This window comes from Entelurus aequoreus, linkage group LG08 (assembly GCF_033978785.1).
Source record: "Entelurus aequoreus isolate RoL-2023_Sb linkage group LG08, RoL_Eaeq_v1.1, whole genome shotgun sequence".
Lineage (NCBI taxonomy): Eukaryota > Metazoa > Chordata > Actinopteri > Syngnathiformes > Syngnathidae > Entelurus > Entelurus aequoreus.
Genome location: NC_084738.1, coordinates 18,357,558 through 18,376,289, shown reverse-complemented (window position 1 = coordinate 18,376,289; position 18,732 = coordinate 18,357,558). Strand labels below are relative to the sequence as shown.

At 36.8% G+C, this 18,732-nt stretch overlaps 2 protein-coding genes across 3 annotated transcripts; one reads left to right on the top strand and one right to left on the bottom strand.

Annotated features, from left to right (window-relative positions):
• Positions 1-7,159: 7,159 nt before the first annotated feature.
• On the bottom strand, positions 7,160-13,464 carry rexo4 (REX4 homolog, 3'-5' exonuclease). The gene is made up of 8 exons (XM_062055824.1): positions 12,760-13,464; positions 12,394-12,671; positions 12,176-12,322; positions 11,890-12,083; positions 9,006-9,094; positions 8,678-8,752; positions 8,531-8,605; positions 7,160-8,458 (listed from the first exon to the last, which is right to left on the bottom strand). Exons 1-8 carry the CDS (start codon positions 12,982-12,984, stop codon positions 8,306-8,308), a joined length of 1,236 nt encoding a protein of 411 aa, XP_061911808.1. The 5' UTR covers positions 12,985-13,464; the 3' UTR covers positions 7,160-8,305.
• A 12-nt stretch (positions 13,465-13,476) lies between these two features.
• On the top strand, positions 13,477-17,034 carry pigp (phosphatidylinositol glycan anchor biosynthesis, class P). 2 transcript variants are annotated; one of them, XM_062055826.1, is made up of 5 exons: positions 13,477-13,552; positions 13,906-13,990; positions 15,805-15,877; positions 15,949-16,067; positions 16,151-17,034. In XM_062055826.1, the coding sequence occupies exons 2-5, from the start codon at positions 13,909-13,911 to the stop codon at positions 16,261-16,263; spliced, it is 387 nt and encodes a 128-aa protein (XP_061911810.1). In that variant the 5' UTR covers positions 13,477-13,552; positions 13,906-13,908; the 3' UTR covers positions 16,264-17,034. The 2 variants fall into 2 exon arrangements, with proteins under 2 accessions (XP_061911810.1, XP_061911811.1); XM_062055827.1 differs by having other exon boundaries at positions 13,493-13,526.
• Positions 17,035-18,732: the final 1,698 nt, after the last annotated feature.

Here is an 18,732-nt window from a genome sequence, read left to right as displayed (position 1 = left end):
TTCTTTATCCACAATTCTAACAATCCTTTGTTGCAGTCTTTCATACATTTTTATTTTCGGTTAGCTACAGTGCCATGGGCATTAAACTTCTTGAGGACATTGCACACAGTAGACACAGGAACATTTAGATCTCTAGAGATGGACTTGTAGCCTTGAAATTGTCCATGCTTTTCCACAATCTTGGTTCTTAAATCTTCTGAGAGTTCTTCTTTCTTTTCTTCATGCTCAGTGTGGTACACATACAACACAAAGGTTGAGTCAACTTTTCTCCATTTTAACTGGCTGCAAGTGTCATTTCTATATTGCCAGCACCTGTTACCTGCTACAGGTGAGTTTAATTACAAATTAAAGGAGCACCACATGCTTAGAATACATGTATTTCTTACAATTTTTTAAAAATGCCACTTATTTTGTCCAGTCCATTTTTGGAGTTCTGTGTAAAATAATTTCAGAGTTGGTTTTTTTTGTAGTTTTTTTGAGGGTTTGGGGGTTGTTTTGTTCCAATGCAAACAAAAGAAATAAACATGTGAACACCAGCGCATTTGTAATTTCAACAATTTTCTGGGAGAAGTGGTGCATTACCTGACAGAAATGCAGGGGTACCAGTATTTCTGGTCATGACTGTACATCTAAAATTATACAATCATTTTTATAAATTTTTATATTGTTTTATTGGCTCATAAAAATATATTTAAAATTGTACTATCATTTTATAACATTCTTGTATTGTTATGATTTTGACTCACAAAACAATTCAAAATGTTACAATTGTTATACTATTCTTAAATTTATTGTGATTTTAACTCACTCTTTTAGTCGAATTAGGTGCTTAAATGTTAAAACCTGCATTTTGGGTATTTAGGGGTAAACAACTATATTCATTTACGAATTTTAGCATAATTTATTGTACATTTTTGTAATTCTTGTGTAGCCAAATTATGTATCAAATGAACAGAATGGGCATGCAGCAAATGTATTCAAAATGATATTTGAATGTTTTCCCCACATGAATGTATTTGTTACAAGTGTTGTCATGTTTGTTTAATTAAATGCTCTTTGCCTGCGCTCGGGATCTTTCTGTGTGGAGTTTGCATGTTGTCCCCAGGACTGCGTGGGTTCCCTCCGGGTACTCCGGCTTCCTCCCACCTCCAAAGACATGCACCTGGGGATAGGTTGATTGGCAACACTAAATTGACCCTAGTGAATGAATGTGAGTGTGAATGTTGTCTATCTGTGTTGGCCCTGCGATGAGGTGGCGACTTGTCCAGAGTGTACGCCGCCTTCCGCCCGATTGCAGCTGAGATATTATCACCAAAAATGATTCCCGGGCGCGGCCACTGCTGCTGCCCACTGCTCCCCTCACCTCCCAGGGGGTGATCAAGGGTGATGGGTCAAAGGCAGAGAATAATTTCGCCACACCTAGTGTGTGTGTGACAATCATTGGTACTTTAACTTTAACTTCATATGCTGCAGCACCCCCCGCAACCCCAAAAGGGATAAGCGATAGAAAATGGATGGATGGATGACAATTATTTCTTTCAAAAACTATTTTAAGAGTTACTCAGCAGCGCTCCTGCTGGTTGCAGTAAATAGTGCACTCCATTGTTGCCTCGGTCACTTTAATAAGGCTCATGCAGTAATCTACGTAATGTAATTGTTAGTCAATTAATCATGGCCAAATATAAAGATATGTCTTACAAATGTTCAGGGTTATTTGTTGTATCCATATTTTACGTATGCAGTCCTTGCCACATTTGGGTTTTTATTCTATTTTTAAGCATATTCCACAACATTTTTGGATTAAATTATGCATTTCCAAGCATAAAATGGCAGACCTCCAGCCATGAAAGTATATTTATAATTAATGATACCTACTTTGCCTGAAAAATTTTTTTTTATCACATCCATGTCTAAATAACCGCGATAAATGAGGGATTACTGTTTTATTAGAACATTTCCATACAAATAAACTATAATGAGATTGACTCAAAAGTGCCCCTGCTGGTTGCAGCTAAGAAAATTATCTCCATGTTGCCTGCATCAAGAAGTGCACAATAGTTCTTATCAATTAATCTACTCATTAAGACCAAAGAGGACCAGATTGCACTATTTATGATTATTGTTGTGATTTTGACTCACTTGGGTTGCCAAATAACAATCAAATCCAGATTTTTTTTATATGAATACATTTCTGCCTCCCCCAAATTAAACTATACCTCCAATATTTGTTTTACAAACTATAATGCAATTGAATCAAGAGCGTACCTGCTGGTTGCAGGCAAAAATTTCGCTCCATTTTGGGTGGGGCCATTTGGGGCTGGCAGCTTGTTTTCTATTGGTTTGCATCACATTATAACTTAAATGAGATAAGAATGTGATAATGTAGTTTGCATTGATGACTTTAGCTACATGAGTGGTACAAAAAAGAACACCTCCAAGTATGATGCGAACAAAGAAAGAAATCCAATGATTAGCAGGGCGGCTAATGCACTTGTTATGGACAGGAAACTCCAAGTGAGTGCAAGATGAACTCATGAAAATTACAGCAGTAGTAAAAGGACAAAGGGCTATTGTGTCTTTTATGAATGTGTGTAATTGTGTTTGTGTTTGTGTGTCTGCGACCGCAAGTGCATCTAAGAGAGAGAAGATGAGCCAAAGAGACATGAGCAAGCAAGATGTGAGTTTGCTCTTTGAGAATTAGCGCAGAGCAGCTTGTTATTGTTAAATGAGGCAGTTTATGAAGCTTAAGCAGCTTGCTTGTACGTGCACACGCGACAACGGAAGCTCATTAGCTGCTTTGACGCCATACTTGCTTTGCCAAATGGGAAAAGTTGCAGGAAAAGAGTTTGCAGAAGTTTGTTTGTTGCAATGAGGTCAGGTTTCTTCAGGTGATCCTTCACTAAAATGAAGGCAAAAGTGCACTCTCACGTGCTATAACTCACAATGAAGGCGCACGCCTTTGTTTTTGACTCAACTGCAGAGTGTACCAGGTGTTCGTTGGGAGTGAAGCACCTAATGGGTGGGGCGGTCTTTTTTTATTAAAACTAAACATATTTTGGCACATTTCGTCAGATACTACATAGCCTGCATGGGACACTTATTGGAGTGTCAGATATCTACGTAGGTTAGTGATTCTCAAACTGTGGTACACGGTTTCCAACTAGTGGTACGCCAAAGAACCACTTGATTAAAGTACAGTGTTTTATTTTCCTATATTCAAACACAGTGCTAATGTTCAAACTGTGTGTAATGTTACAGTGACCACAATATTAAATATACTTGTTAAATAAAACCTCTTCCTAGTTTTTTATGAATACTTAGGCCTACCACATTATTGTATTTTAATTTTGGTCATTATGGAGCTACGTTTTTTCTGAGGTGGTACTTTGTGAAAAACGTTTGAGAACCACTGGGTTAGAGCACATGATGGGGAGGTATTTATTTGTACAAATGAATAAAAAATGAATATTAAATATCTTTGAAATGTGCTCATTTTTACTCGCAAAGAAAAAAAAAGGGTGCATCTGGTAAGGTACAGCATTTAGAATATAGTTCAACAATATCATTGGTTAGATCGGTAGGTTGGAGTTCAAATCCCAGCCGAGTCATACCAAAGACTATAAAAATGGGACCCATAACCTCCCTGCTTGGCACTCAGCAACAAAGGGTTGGAGTTGGGGGTTAAATCACCAAAATGATTCCCGGGCGCGGCGCCGCTGCTGCCCACTGCTCCCCAAGGGGATGGGACAAATGCAGAGGACAAATTTCACCACATCTAGTGTGTGTGTGACAATCATTGGTACTTTAATCTTTAAAGTTTATGTATTTCCGTATAGTGGTGTATTTACTCAACTGCAGAGAGTACAAGTGGCAATGTACTTAAACATAATTTGTTGTACGTATTTGCTCATATTTGCTGTGATAACAGCTGTGGCAAGTCTGCACTTTAAATGATGCTGCTGTAATTTGACTACATTGCACACTGATCTGTAACAAGTACTTTGTATATGTGTATATTGCACCGGTATTTCGAAAATGATTTTAATCATGTAATTGTAATCGGATGTATTTTCAGTCTTGTCGTGTGATGTTAATTGTGAATGCTAAATGTGCCTTCAAAAGGACTACGGATGGAAATTAGCATGGTGCTAAATCTGGTGCAGCCATCATTTTAATGTAAGTGTACATTGTTGTTTAAATAAAATAAATATAATGGCCAAAGGTGTGTATTTACTTTATTGCAGACATTTATTATTAAGGGTATAAGGCATTAAATAGGGGCGCTTTTTTTTTTATGTTCACATTTTTAGAAAAGGACATTAAACATTACATATGCTTTTAGATTTGTATTTGTCCTCTTAAAGAAAAAACTAGGTTTGTATTATTTGAGGAAGTTCAGTAATTTGTCAACGTTTAATGATCAAATAAACGCCCATGATATCACACTGGACTAATAAGCAAGTTAACAAAAAAAATCAACTGGTTCACAGGAGAATTTAGTAAGATTTTGTAACAAAAAACGACATATTGTAAAAGGGCAGTAGTTTTGTGTCAACTACTGTATACATAAAATGGGTTTTAAATGGAGGTTTAATATTAGCATCAATTTCAGAGCAATGTGTTTGCAACAACTATAATCATCATCTTTAAATGCAATCATCATGAACAATGGGGTTGCATAAAACCCCATCATAAACCCTCCCAAACGTATTTGTTTTTTAAGGCCACATGATTGTTTATCAGCACTTACCAAGACGACAGCAACAGAAGCAGAAGTGCTCGCAGTCGTTTGTTCATCATGCTGCATAATACTGAATGTTCTCAGCATTAGTCAACAGCACGCTGCAGCTCATGTATATTTGTGTGCTCAAAAACGTTTTAAAAATACATTGTTTAATGTTATTATTTGGAACTATAACCAGTATTTGCACTTTTTTTAGGGTTTTTTCGACGGCACTTTCCTGGTCTGAGACGTGAGGAAAACTGTCCACACCTTGATTGAGGGTCCCAGGATGTCCCAAAAATGTCTGGAAACTCCACGTTTCTCTTTTCAGGAGCGGGACTGTCGCAAAATCATATTTTTTATACATGCATACAACCAGCTAACACTGAGGGTTTCTGTTGTGCATGTAAGTTTATGACCACTAGAGGGAGACAAGGTTCCCACAAACTTGAAATCCATGCACTGGAACAATGACACATATGTCCTAAGAGTACATTGTGGCATTTTTGTCAATTCACTTCCAGGGTTTTTTATATTTATTTTTTTAAGATAAGGGACCTTTGAGAAGCCTTTTTCTGAGGTCCAAGAGTGAAGATGAAGGCACAGCTTCATTTTCAGCAGTTTTTCCATTTAAACAGAGGCAGCAAATCACACTGCCGCACGCTTGGCGCACAAATCAAAGTGAAGACGGGATTCAAATTAATGAACAGAGAAGACGTAAAGGTCACTTGCTTTCTTGGGAGTGGAACAAAAAAACACTTCTTTGCTGCCCTTTGCTAGGCGTGGGTGCCGGAAAAGTGCAGGAAAGAAAGAAAAGCAAACGTTTTTGTTTTTTAAATTGCAGTAAGTCTTCCTTCTATGTAGTTTGTCACCTTCTTGATATGTGCACAGGCAGCAGACTCCCAAAAATTGTACAAATATTGTATTGTGTTGTCATCCATCACTTACATGCAGTTCATGCAGTATTTTCATATAAAGTTATCCTGCATGATCTTCCTGACTGTACTTTAAACAAACTTTTTTTTCAGTCCATCTTCAACCCAAAAGTTGTCATCAAAGTATCATCAAGAGTTGACTTTAACCAATTGAACAAAATACCAAATAACTGAAAAACAATTAATGTATTATCATTATATTAAAATAATCATTTATTCCACTTTATGTTAGTGTTTTGTGCAGTAAAACCATTATTTTGGGGAATTTCCGCAGCCAAGAAACAATCAATTATATTTTAAATACATTCCAGAATGCAAATAATGTTTATTTTTATTCTGCAAAAAACAGAACACTCTGTAGAGGGGCTTTGGAAGATCATACAGTTTTTGTGTGGGAATATACAAACATTCAAAATAAAGCATTTTATTTTTTTACCATTTATAAGTGAATAATGTAAGAATTTCAACAGCAAAATTGACAATTCACACTTTGGGTTTATTGGTGCTATATTGCAGCTTTACTACTAAATATAAGATAGCATTTTTTCCTCCAAGAAAAAGATACAGTAGGTTGTCTTATATTTGGAGTTTAGATTTATACAAGCAAACCAGCAGGTTATAATACTTGTATTAAAGAGGACCTATGATTATTTTGATCTACATTTTAAACATTTCCTCATGGTCTCGACCAACGTTTCTAAAACACATTGTCGGGCCGCCAAAAATATCTGTGTCTCAGCTATGGTCTGTAAGGTACGCAGCAGCAGTACTTAGTTTTAACACACTTTTCCAACATTTCTGGCAGTAATGACAATATCAAACACACAGTAAAAGTCTGGAGATAAAGTCAGAGAAGTTTGTTAAGCGCAAAAATTATGACTAAAGTGGGGAAGCCGTATTTTCATTTGCACTTTAATTGTATTGACAGTTTTGTTAAGAAACATATGTAATCATTATTAATTTAGTAAGAATTTATTTTAGCACTGCATAGTTCTATGTTAAATTATTTTTGAGTCCCTTATTTTGCAGTTTATTTTTGTAATCAGTCTGAACTAAGCCTTGGTAATCTTTGTGATTAACATGCTTTCATATCATTTGACAAGGTTTATCCTGCTAAACTGTAAGTAAGTTAGATATAAGTACTAGGGATGTCCGATAATATCGGCCTGCCGATATTATCGGCCGATAAATGCGTTAAAATGTGATATCGGAAATTATCGGTATCGGGTTTTTTTTATCTGTATCGGTTTTTTTTATTATTATTATTTTTTTTATTAAATCAACATAAAAAACACAAGATACACTTACAATTAGTGCACCAACCCAAAAAACCTCCCTCCCCCCATTTCTTTCTGTTATCAATATTCTGGTTCCTACATTATATATCAATATATATCAATACAGTCTGCAAGGGATACAGTCTGTAAGCACACATGATTGTGCGTGCTGCTGGTCCACTAATAGTACTAACCTTTAACAGTTAATTTTACTCATTTTCATTAATTACTAGTTTCTATGTAACTGTTTTTATATTGTTTTACTTTTTTTTTTTTATTCAAGAAGATGTTTTTAATTTAGTTATCTTATTTTATAATTTTTTTTAAAAAGTACCATATCTTCACCATACATGGTTGTCCAAATTAGGCATAATAATGTGTTAATTCCACGACTGCATATATCGGTTGATATCGGTATCGGTTGATATCGGTATCGGTAATTAAAGAGTTGGACAATATCGGAATATCGGATATCGGCAAAAAGCCATTATCGGACATCCCTAATAGTTACTGAATACGATTAAAATCAAGAGTAAGATTACTAATTTAGTATTATTTGAGTAGGCCCCAGACTCCTCTGTAGTGGAAAAGTTGGGCCCCGAGGTCAAAAAGGTTAAGAACCCCCGGTCTAGTTAAAATGTATTGGATATGCTTTTTGTATAAATTTTGCGTAAATGTTTTACAGCCTGAAACAGTTGCAGTTGAGAGCTCGATCTAATTTCTAAATAAGTATGTACACCTCGCTGTGACGTCACATTGTAGTCTGACTGCAAAACCCCACAAACAGGGGCATCTAAAACTGGCATGCAAGCTCACACTAAAATGCATGAATCTTATGATTTAATGCTTTGGCATTGTTTAACACGAGTATCCAACATTGTAACATTTATAAGTCAGAAAAGACAACATTCAGCATAGGTCCCCGTTAAAAACACAACTTCAGTTAAAGTTTGTTTTTGGACTACTTTATCCAGACTTTATTTTGTCCAAAAACAGGACTTGAACAGGATATATATTCAGGTTAATTTATACGCTGGTATTTCCGTTTTTGAGCTCAGTTCAATATGCAATTTTGTCATTTTTTTATTTATTTCAACAACACAAACTGTGCATCGTGTGGCAAAAAAGCAACGATCCAAGTTCTAAACGTTCCACACACGAACATCCGGTGAGGCGCAACACAATGGGTGAAACAATGGTGTTGACATCAACACCTCTTTGCTTTTTGACATGATGGCCTGAGTTGCTCAATGTTCTCGCTTAATCCAAATAGAAATGTTCATTGTCTATTTCTTTTCAGTCGCCTTCGCAGTAAAAGCACAAAAAGGTGTCTTGATTGACGTACAGCCGACAGCACCTCCCTCTTAGCGTTAAAAGGACAAACCTGCATTGGGACGCTTGCACTTGGGCAGCCTCAGCTTGCGCGCGCTCTTCTTGTCTGTCTTTTTGGTATTTTTTATTTCGGCCTCCCAGTGCTTCTTCACCAGCGTGTACAGCCTCATGGTGGCCTGGGCATCCTGGACCTGTAAGAACCATTTCACCTAATTACATTCGTGACACACGTGGACATTGAATCCGATGACATGATGACTTACAGAGGAATGTTCACCCTGCTGAACCTTGACATTGAGTATTCTCTGGCAAAGTACCCTCAACGCGGGGCACTTACTCTGAAAGAGGAAACACATGTACATCATTCTGTCTGATGACGATGATGATGAAAAGATTTGATCTGTTGGTACCATAACGGTCTTCCTGAAGGGTTTATACTTCTGAGTGTCACGGGTTTTCTTTTTTGGGTGATCCAGAAGCAAAATCTGAAACAATTGAAAATGTAAATCTTTAAACTGACTTCAAAATAAAATGATTTGAATTATACAAGGGAAAGACAGTGAGATAAAAGGTAATTGATGAACGACCCGACAACTGTGTGTTTAAGGTGTTTTTTCACATCATACTCATCCAAGCAAGCATTTATAGAGCGTCAAATTCCTTTCCCAAACTGTTACCACAAAGTTTCAAGCACAGAAACGTCTTGCTAGCCCCACATATCACATAACAGCACATTACCTTTAAGTCATTGTGCAGCGCGTGTCCCACCAATATTCTTCCCTTTAGTATCTCGGAAACCTCCTTCCGCACAGTTGCTATGTTCTCTCCTGAAATTGACAGACAAACATGACAAATTTATTAGAGATCAACTGATGTTTTTTTCAGAGCCAATACCGATTATTATTAAAGGAGGCCGATAACCAATATTTGGAGCGGATATTTTTATTTGCAGTGAAAATTATTTAAACATGAATAGCATACGTCATTAAACAGCTGGACAATGCCTCAAGTTGTTTTTTTAACATTATTTTTGAGGAAACGTTGGACCAGTAGCGACAATGTTTTAATGAGGCGCTAATGTTTTGGTTGTTCATCAGGGGATTTCACAAACACCTTTATTATGTGTGTACAATGCTGCGGGTCAGAGGAGCATCAATATTTACACTTCAAAATATGGCAAATCTCCTGGAAAAATGTATAGAAACATGGGATTTCTCTACATAGCCATCTACTCCATTTTACACAATTTCATAGCAGTTTATAGATTTAACACATTGTAAGGTTTCCTTGTAAGGAACTCAGAAATACTGTGAATACTTAAATAAAATCGTTTGTGGTCTCCTTCACATAGCCAATAGAAAAAAAAAAATTTAAGCTGGCTGAAAAAATGTATTCCTGGATGTTACAGAAAGAATGCAAATGTTTGACGTGCTCCCTGATCCTCTTTACTTATATATGTAATAGATCTCCTATTCAGAATCTGAATCATCATTATTGGCCAAGTGTTTAACACACAAGGAATTTGACTTGGTAGACTGTGCTGTTTTTTCACTGCAAGAAACAAAATAAAAATACTACAGGTACGAGAGAACACAGGACATTTGCAGCCTTAATATACATGTATTTACACAAAGTTTGGATATTTTCTGTCATCTTCGCCACTCACTAAGGAATCTGCACTCAACTTTACATACATCTTTGGAAGTACCAAGAACTAGAGTTTAAAAATTTAGTGATCGTTCTTTTTCCACGTCCGCACCCAAATTATGGAACTCCCTTCCACCTGAGTTGCAACCCATCACGGAGCTAGAAGCTTTTAACTCTCAACTAAAAACATATTTGTTTAAATTGGCTTTTACCAAACAATTGCTGTAAGTATTTATTATTACTGTTTTAATATGCGTGGTTTTACTTGCTTTAACTTATTTGTCCTGTAAAGCACTTTGTGCACCGTTGTGATGTTGTAACGTGCTATACAAATAAACCTTGATTGATTGCTTGACTGATCTTCATGTCCATCCATTTCTGTCCATTCATCTTCTTCATTCACCGAATCACCGCTTTGTCGCGTTGCTATTTGATTCAATTACGGAATATGAAACTCTGCTCACTCCTTTAATGAGCCATCGCTGCGACTGCTGCTGACGGAGGGCGAAAACAAACAAACTGAACCGGTAAGACGCCGGTAAAGAAGGAAAAAAACACTGAATTTTCCGGGGAAAAATGGACGCTTTAAAAGTTAAGTAAGACACACTTTTTACAAGCGACCAACATTCCAGGAGGAAGAGGGTGTTGCAAAAAGAGCGCTGTGGTGGGAAAAAAATCAACTCTTCACATGCAGGGAAAAACGGGCCAGTGAGCAGTGGTTATGACTCTACATTACTAATTATTTTTTTATATAATAAATACCGCAAACATGTTTGTATATGTTGTACCTGCTCAAAAAATGTTTTTTTTAAAAGACTGATGCCGGTAAAAAGAGCCAGATGCCAATAAACGTTAAAATGCCGAACATCTGCGCCCAGCCGATCTTTAATATTTATGACAGGAAAAAAAGACAGTGACTGAAAAAATGTGAGAAACCGAGGGGGAAAATTACGAAAACAACTTGGAAAACGAGTCGGAAAATCCACAATACAACAAACCAAAAGTTTAATAACCACTCAGTTACTGCAACATTGCAGACATTTAGGAAACAAGCTTTTGCACCTCCAGCTACCTCAAAATCTTACTTGACTTCATCACCATGAACAAATCGGACATGACAAAAGCATCCTCCGTTGCCAATGTAAAGCACAGGTGTCAAACTCAAAATTATCATGTTGTATGGCCCATGAAAACCTGGAAATAATATGAGTCAGCAAAGCACTTTATCTTTTTGGCTAAATGTATTTTTGTTTTTCAATGTTCACAAAAAGATTAATTTTATAAATGTGCTAATGTACATATTCAAAGCATTTTTTTGAGGGGTGATCTAAAATATTTTAATATCTGCATGTCACCTTGACTTATGATTTCAAAGCAAGTTATCCACTAATCTGTTATTAGAAAACATAATAAATCAAATGCATAGGCAAATGTGTATAATGAGGCTATGTTGGACTTATATCTTGAAAAATATTTAATTTTGATAGACAGAATTACAACCTTTCAATTTGGGTTTTTGTTAATGGGGAAAGAAACCCCAGTTTCTTTACAGCCTTTACTAATTTGCAGTTATCTACACTATTCTACAATTTTGCAGCCTTATTTCTTTTGTGCAATTTTGATATCTAGGTTAACTTTATGCCTCAGGGCTATAAACCATGTTCTCTCGATTGCATTTATCACCTGTAATTACATATTGACCCAAATATGAGATTATATTCGTGGGAAAAAAGTCTGAATGAAAATGCCAGTTGTCTTACTTTCGGGGTCTTTCAATTTATTCAAAACCAGAGGCACCAAAAAAAAACCTTCTCAACCAGTTGGTTCGTATTTACTATTCGCTAGAACTCCAATATAAGAAGACCCGTCTTTTCAGAAGTTTTTTAGGGAAAAATAACCATCTTATATTCAGGGCAGTACAGCACTTATTAAAGTTCATCTTCTCACTTATTTAAAGTTAAACATTCCGACTCACCATCTTTGATGTCCTTTGGCCGGATGCCACTGAAGGCTGTCCTGTAGTCCGTCACCTCCTCGGTGGGCTTCACGTATTTGTCATACAGACACTTCCCAAACTGGTTGACAATAGAAACGCGCGCTAATATGCTCTCCTCACCGTCCGGACCAACTCCCACCATCTCACAGTCTATGGCGATGGCTTTTGTGAGACTGATGCCAAAAAAGAACACAGGGTTGAGGTTTTATTAGTTGTCATGGCAATGCACATAAAGCGCTACCGGAACTACTAGGATGTCACTCACCCTTCAAAAGCTTTCGTCTTCACCAGAGCGGCGTCTGTGTCCGGATTTTTCTGCACGCCCATCTTTTTCCTCATGATGTCTGCTGCCTCCTGCCCAACCGTCGCTTCCAAGTCGTCAGGGTCCACATCATCGAACCAAATGTCCTCCCTGCGCGACATGCCACATAATCATGTCGCTTCATGATTTCAATAGAATACACCATGTTTATGTAGACTTACGCTGTAGGTTTCATCTCTTTGACCTCAAGTTTTGGCTTCTTGAGATTTGGAATGCCATTTGCTTTATTTTTCCTTTTAGAAGCAGGCGGCTGTTTCGTCTCGGACGCAGCAGGAATATTCACCGGAGAGTCAACAGTTTTGTGTTTCACAGATTTTCCTGAATCTGTCTTACTTGGCAAAATGTTTTTAGATGTCTTTTCTTTCTTTTCTTGCAGAGGACCATTGTGGTCTTTTGATGTTTTGGGCTGATTTGTTTTCGTCTGACTCGACTTTAAAGTCTGTGGGAATGAAGGAAGTGTTAAAAACGGCATTGTCATCATTTATAGTTTTTTGTTGTTTTTTACAGTGTAAGAGTAGCTTGCTTACCTCTTGTAACACTTTCCAGTTGGCAGAAAAGAGCTGACCATCCTTTGGAGGTTTTGTAAGTAGAATATTCGTGGGAGGGTTTTCGACCTTAGCTTTCTGTATTAACTTACTTTGTTTCCAGAACTTATTTTTCTTCTTAACGGTTGTACGTTTCCCGGCAGGTTGCGTTTGTTTCTCGGAGGCAGCATGCTTTTTCTTCTCTTTCGCCTTCGACATGACGACCATTTGTGTACTTATAAATGCTAGTTTAGTGAGAAGGTGGATAGCGAACACACGGCTATGCTAGCTTTTCTTCGTCATTAAACTTGACAAAATTATACGTTTCCTGTTTGACAACGACGACTAACACTGCTTACAAAAACACATAAACCCCACGGACGAATGCTTACATATTATTCTTCTTTTTTCCTTATTGTGCACATGTTAAACTTCTACCCCTGGACCCATGCGACTAAACCACGCAGACGCGTCAACTTCCATCTGGTGTAACAGCTTAATGTGTTCGGCGTCAACATTGACCCAAGAAGAGCTGGCGTCCTGTTAGAAATAAAACTATAGATAACACCTCAATCGTATAAACATGATAACAAATATTTATGCTTATATTATTCTATAATAATAATACCCGTATAATTCAATTTAAATGTTATGCTAATTGTAAATTAGGAACCTTTGATTGGCACATGTTCCCCTGTCGTGCATAGATACGCGTGGACATAAATAGGCATAACAAATCGAGTGACGATACTGCTGCAGGTGAAAATGATGTAAGAGAATCCCTAAAAAAAGACAGGTTTGTTTGGATTTTCCGTCCATATTAAGATTATTTAGGATTTGGTATCGATTATGTTTTGATACATTTGTTGTTTTGGACTATTTCGTAAAATACATTGAGTCGATAATCGTTTTCATGGTAATGAATCACTAAAATGGCGCACAGGTGTTTGTGATTGTTTTTTGATTGATTGATTGAAACTTTTATTAGTAGATTACACAGTACAGTACATATTCCGTATAATTGCCCACTAAATGGTAACACCCAAATAAGTTTTTCAACTTGTTTAAGTCGGGGTCCACGTTAATCAATTCATGTTCATTTTTGATAGTCACTGTGTGTCTCTAACGTCTTTCTAATTGTCTTTGCAGGTCATGGTCGTAAACTCTCCGTCTCCTCTTCCAGAGAGAGCCATCTATGGCTTTGTTTTATTCCTCGGTTCACAGTTTGGCTTCTGTAAGCTTTTTATTTTTCCTGTATTCACTGTTTTAGTACATTCCAAGCCTGCCCATAATTGTGCCACTACATTAGGTGATAATAATAATAATGAATTGTATTTATAAGGCGCATTTCTGGGCACTCAAGGACACCGTACAAAATCAAAACAATAAAATCAAATTGGATAATAACAACAACAAAGATAGAGAAAAAAAGATGATTACAATGAATAAGCAGTCAGGAATAGGTGTGTTTTGAGTCTTGATTTGAAGAGGGATATTGAGTCTAAGTTACGAAGGTCTGGTGGCAAAGAGTTCCAAAGATGTGGGGCAGAGCGGCTGAAAGCTCGGGCACCCATGGTGGACAGTTTAAATAAAGGGACAGTCAGATGGATGGATGAAGAGGATCGTAGGGAACGTGAGGGCGTGGCGACATGGATCAGGTCAGAGAGATAAGATGGAGAGAGGTTATGGATGGCTTTGAAAGTGAGGAGAATTATTTTAAAGTGGATACGATGTTTTATGGGTAGCCAGTGGAGTTGATGCATAACGGGGGTGATGTGCTGGATTGAAGGGGTTCTGGTGATTATCCGGACTGCAGAGTTCTGGGAAAGCTGAAGTTTGTGACCAAACAGGAGAGAGTTGCAGTAGTCCAGGCGAGAGGTGACCAGGCTATGGAATAGTATGGCAGCAGTATGTGGGGTAAAGGATGGGCGAAGACGATTAATGTTCCGTAGATGAAAGTAAGCAGACCGGGTAATGCTGTTTATGTGGGCTTGAAAGGAAAGTGTGCTGTCGAGTAGTGAAATGATACAGTTTAAATGCACTGTAGTTTCTGCAATAAATTGTATTTTCAATTCTTGATATACAATACGGACAGCACATATTAAGGAACGTAATACTTAAATGTCAGGTTTTAGCCAAAGGTTAATTTCCGCCTGTAGTTTCCAAAAAGGTTGGTATACACATACAATCAAATAACAAAAACAATAAAACAGAGAGAAAGATCAGCATCACCACCACAGACTCCTTAACATTCAGGTAAATAGATGGGAGTTTAAAAAAAAAAGAGGTAATTACTTTAAAAGTAATAATAAAATCAAACAAAAGAGGAATGTATTGCAATGCACAGTGCAACAATAAAGTGCCCTGATGCATTGCACATAGTCAGAATAAAATGTCAAAATTGTCATAAATTATGTCTATAAGTGCTTATATTATGACCTTTATTAAATTACCTTTTATCGTTGTGTTTATTTTTGTGATCAGAAATGTGTTTACTTTTGAACCAGTTCTGTAATTGACTTTTGAATATAGCAAAGCAGTAGGTAAACTTCCACAGTAAGCATTCCTAGTGAGAAAAATACGTTTTTGACCAAAAGAGGGTTTTTTTTGCCTCACAGTCTCTCCTTGTGATACGAGATGTAGATGTTCCAGTTGCTAATCCACATACACATTTAAAACAGGCATTTTTTAATGATCTAAGCTGAGTCGATAGTATTTGGAAAGAATATTAGTGATTGTAAGCAAAAGTGTTCAACGCTTTTTTGTAGCGTGATTCTATTGGTTTTAGATTCGTTACACCTGTTAGAGACCAGCTAGTTATACAATAACTTATGTGAGAAAAAGATCATGCAATGCAGCTTCATCAGTGAAATACTTCCTTATTTGATTAAAATGACATTTATTATACAGTATGTAACTGTCAAGGACATAATTTTGATATGTTTTTTGAAAGAAAGGGCTGAGTCCAATGTTACTCCTAGGTATGTAAATCTTGTACTATGAACAACAACTTACTTGCCCTGACATATCTCTTTACTCTCTGCATAGTTCTGTATTGTGTCTGGGCATACATCCCAGAAGAGTGGCTCCATTCAGTTGGACTCACTTACTGGCCTCAAAAGCAAGTATTTTATACAAGCAGTCTTTTTGACCTATCGCTACATTCATTACTTCTTACATCCTGTCTTGTAGATATTGGGCACTGGCTGTGCCAATCTACCTGCTGGTCGCTTTGACCATCTGTGTGGTGATGCTTTATGGAGTGAACATGTACAACACGGCGCCACTTGACTCTCTTGACAACATTACTGGTATGAGTCTCTTTTAATTGTGGAAAAAAATCGGGAATGTATGGAATAGAAGTCTCTTTTCTCATCCCTCTGGAATATTTCAGATGTATATGCAAGAGGCCAAGTGAATGAAGTCCCCCAGAAGGGCCAAATACCAAGACTGAAAGACGTGCCCATCAGTGAAGTCAACAAAATGTTCTACTTGTCGTCTAAATGATGAACACGTTTGTTTTTGTTGGATGGAGGAAACGTGCTGTTAGAAATATGCGCCACACTGTGAACCCACACCAAACAAGAATGACAAACACATTTCGGGAGAACATCTGCACCGTAGCGTCCCGGAAGAGTTAGTGCTGCAAAGGGTTCTGGGTATTTGTTCTGTTGTGTTTATGTTGTGTTACTTCATTGGCTGAGTATGATAAAACACATATAGTTTGTTGCCAGTTGTTTGAGTAGTTCTAGTTCCTCAGAGAAAAGGGAGAAAAGAACATGCATATTATATCAATTGTATAAATGTGTGTGTATATATATATATATATATATATATTATATATAATAGCATGGACAAATGGGGCCAATTATTTTCAATGTGTTTCTATTTTTGTACTACACTTTTCTCAACTTTTAAAAAAAGGCCTAACCAGGGACAAGGGTTGCAAATTAGCCTGTGGCTAGAAGTCTTACGTACTTTGACATCGGTTACCTATTGGATAGCAATGTTTAATTGTATTGTCCCTGTCAAATAAATAAAAAATAAATAGATAATTTACATTATATTTAGGGGTGAGTGTCAGTTACTGTAAGTTTTTAAAATAAACAATCTGTTTATGTTTGTGTTTTCATTAAAAACAATATTTTCATATTGTGTTTTCAGATGACAATATTGTTTTGGAAATGCAATCTTGGGAAATGAATAAAGTATCTTATTTTTGTTTGAATTGCTTAGAATGCGTAATTGTGGTTTGTTGTGGTCGAAAATAAAGTGTGAAAAAACAAGCTTGAATATGTAATGTTTAACATAATTTAATGTGGAATTGAAATATAATGTATGTTATGTAGAAAAACATTGTTTTGCACACTATAGTACAGTATATACTATTCTCCAGTATAACCAGAATTGGGTGTTTATTTAAAAAATATTTTAGAGCTTCTTTTATTCTGAAGCGTATTATGCCATTTTCAGTACTTTTTATTTATTTTTGTAAATGTTTTTTCCTTGCATGGCCCTGTGTGTTTTTACCCTTACAAGCTGTCTTCTTTTAATAGATGTACTACAATCTTTGGCAAGATGGGTAATGTTTGCTGTGGTCTGGAACAACATGGCACACAAACAACAATGACAAATGCAGCCAATATTACATACAGATAATGTGTCATGACACATGCCAAACTAAATTATATACAAAGAGGATACTAGTAAAGAATATTAAATGAGCTCTAATATACCTACAAATGAGGCATAATGATGCAATATGTACATAGAGCTAGCCTAAATAGCATGTGAGCATTTAGCTTGCAGTCATGCACTGACCAAATATGCCTGATTAGCACTCCAACAAGTCAATAACGTCAACAAAGCGCACTTTTGTGCATTCATGCACAGCATGAAACTTTTGGTAGACAAAATGAGACAAATGAGTGGAAGATTTTACATGTAAACAAACTGTTGCGTCACAGTCCACACTATGGTGGATTCAAGACCTGCCGAAATTAGTAGGACAAAACGATGTTCACCAAATACTCTCATCAGTGAAGCATACACACACACACATATTTAACAGTAGGCTTTCTAACAATTGGGAAGGTTTGTTTCATGTTGGTCCTCAAACAAAAATGCTGGAAATGTGTTACCTGCACCTTATGTAACATGCATCCAGAGACTGTTTACCACCTGTTTTGGGCTTGTGAAAGCACTCGATCACTATAGCAAGGGCATCTGTCGCTTCATCCTGGACAATATTCATGACAAATTTGTGCTTTGTTTTAAAGATGTGCCATTTGGATTTACACTGTATGAAAAAAAAAATTGATAAGGAATTTTACCTTTGCAACCTCATTATACTATTGGCCAAGTTTTATATTCATAAATTAAGTTTCTCAATACCCGACCTGTTTTTTTGTGCCTTTAAAAAACAATTAGAACTCTACGTTAAAACACTTTCTAACAACCAAAAAGCTGTGAAAACGATGATGCTGTCTTCCAAATGTAAATTATTTACTGAACTTGTGTGAGCCTATATGGCTTTGCACTTTGTTATATATGTATATATTTTGCATTCTATTTTAGTTACTTTATTGCAGTGATTTTCAACCACTGTGAGATATTGTCTGGTGTGCAGTGGGAAATTATGCAACTTCACCTAATTGGTCCAAAAAATATTTTTTGCAAATCAATAATCATAATAATGTGCCGTTGTCTGGTGCCTGTGCTGTGTAGAGCTTGGCAGGGTAAACTTGTAATACTCCATATCAGTAGGTGGCAGCAGGTAGGTCATTGCTTTGTAGAAGTCGGAACGCGTCGAGGATGGTTTGTCGTGATCCCAATATGCAGAGCACAGCGGCAGACAGTGTGCAGGTAAAAAGGTATGTAACGCTTAAACCAAAAATTTACAAAAGGCAAGTGCCGCTAGGAAAAGGCACTGAAGCATAGGGATGGCTATGTAACAACAAAAGTAAAACTGGACTG